General features: G+C 68.5%; 1 protein-coding gene across 1 annotated transcript in view; it reads right to left on the bottom strand.

The window, feature by feature from the left end:
* The window catches only part of HNRNPA0 (heterogeneous nuclear ribonucleoprotein A0), a 1,513-nt gene extending 804 nt beyond the window's left edge, over positions 1-709 (bottom strand). The window contains 3 exon segments of the mRNA XM_019473823.1: positions 1-6; positions 8-436; positions 438-709. The exon segment at positions 1-6 is cut by the window's left edge and continues 804 nt beyond it. Coding sequence (XP_019329368.1) covers positions 1-6; positions 8-436; positions 438-613 — 611 coding nt within the window. The 5' untranslated portion in view covers positions 614-709.
* Between the last annotated feature and the right edge of the window lie 6 nt (positions 710-715).

The following is a 715-nucleotide window of genomic DNA, read 5'->3' as shown; positions in this document are numbered from 1 at the left end:
CCCCCCGCCGCCCCGCCCCCTTCCTCCTCCTCTGCCTCCCCGGGAGGGCCTGGAAGAGCCGCCGCCTCCCCCGCCCGACTGGATGTCCTCCTTGGGCACGGCCTTCTTAACCTCCACGCGGTGGCCCTGGATCGGGTGGAACTTGACCACGGCCGCCTTGTCGGCGGCGTCGTGGTTCTGGAAATAGACGAAGCCGAAGCCGCGCTTCTTCCCGCTCTGTTTGTCGGCGATGATCTCGGCCTTCTCCACGGGGCCGAACTGGCTGAAATGCTGCACCAGGTCCCCTTCGCCTACGTCCCCTTTGAGGCCGCCCACAAAGAGCTTCTTCACCTTAGCGTGGGCCCCCGGTTTGGCCGAGTCCTCCCGGGACACGGCCCGCTTCAGCTCCACCGCGTTCCCGTCCACGGCGTGGGGGGAGGCGGCCACCGCCGCCCCCCTCCCCCTCCGAGTAGGTGACGAAGCCGAAGCAGCGGGAGCGCTTGGTCTGCGGGTTGAGCACGACCACGCAGTCGGTGAGGGTACCGTAGGCCGCGAAGTGCTCCCGCAGCCCGGCCTCCGTGGTCTGCACGTTCAGGCCGCCGATGAACAGCTTGCATAGCTGCGAGTTCTCCATGCTGCCGCCGGTGCCGGGGCTGCGCCTGGGCCTGGCGCCGAGACTCCTCCTCCTGTTGGGGGGCAGCTCTGAAGGTTTTTTCCCCCCCTTCTCCGTTTTGCC

This window comes from Aptenodytes forsteri, unplaced genomic scaffold (assembly GCF_000699145.1).
Source record: "Aptenodytes forsteri isolate BGI_AS27 unplaced genomic scaffold, ASM69914v1 Scaffold54, whole genome shotgun sequence".
In the NCBI taxonomy this organism is placed as follows: Eukaryota; Metazoa; Chordata; class Aves; order Sphenisciformes; family Spheniscidae; genus Aptenodytes; species Aptenodytes forsteri.
The sequence above is the reverse complement of the archived record's forward strand: the minus strand, read 5'-3'. Positions and strand labels throughout refer to the sequence as shown.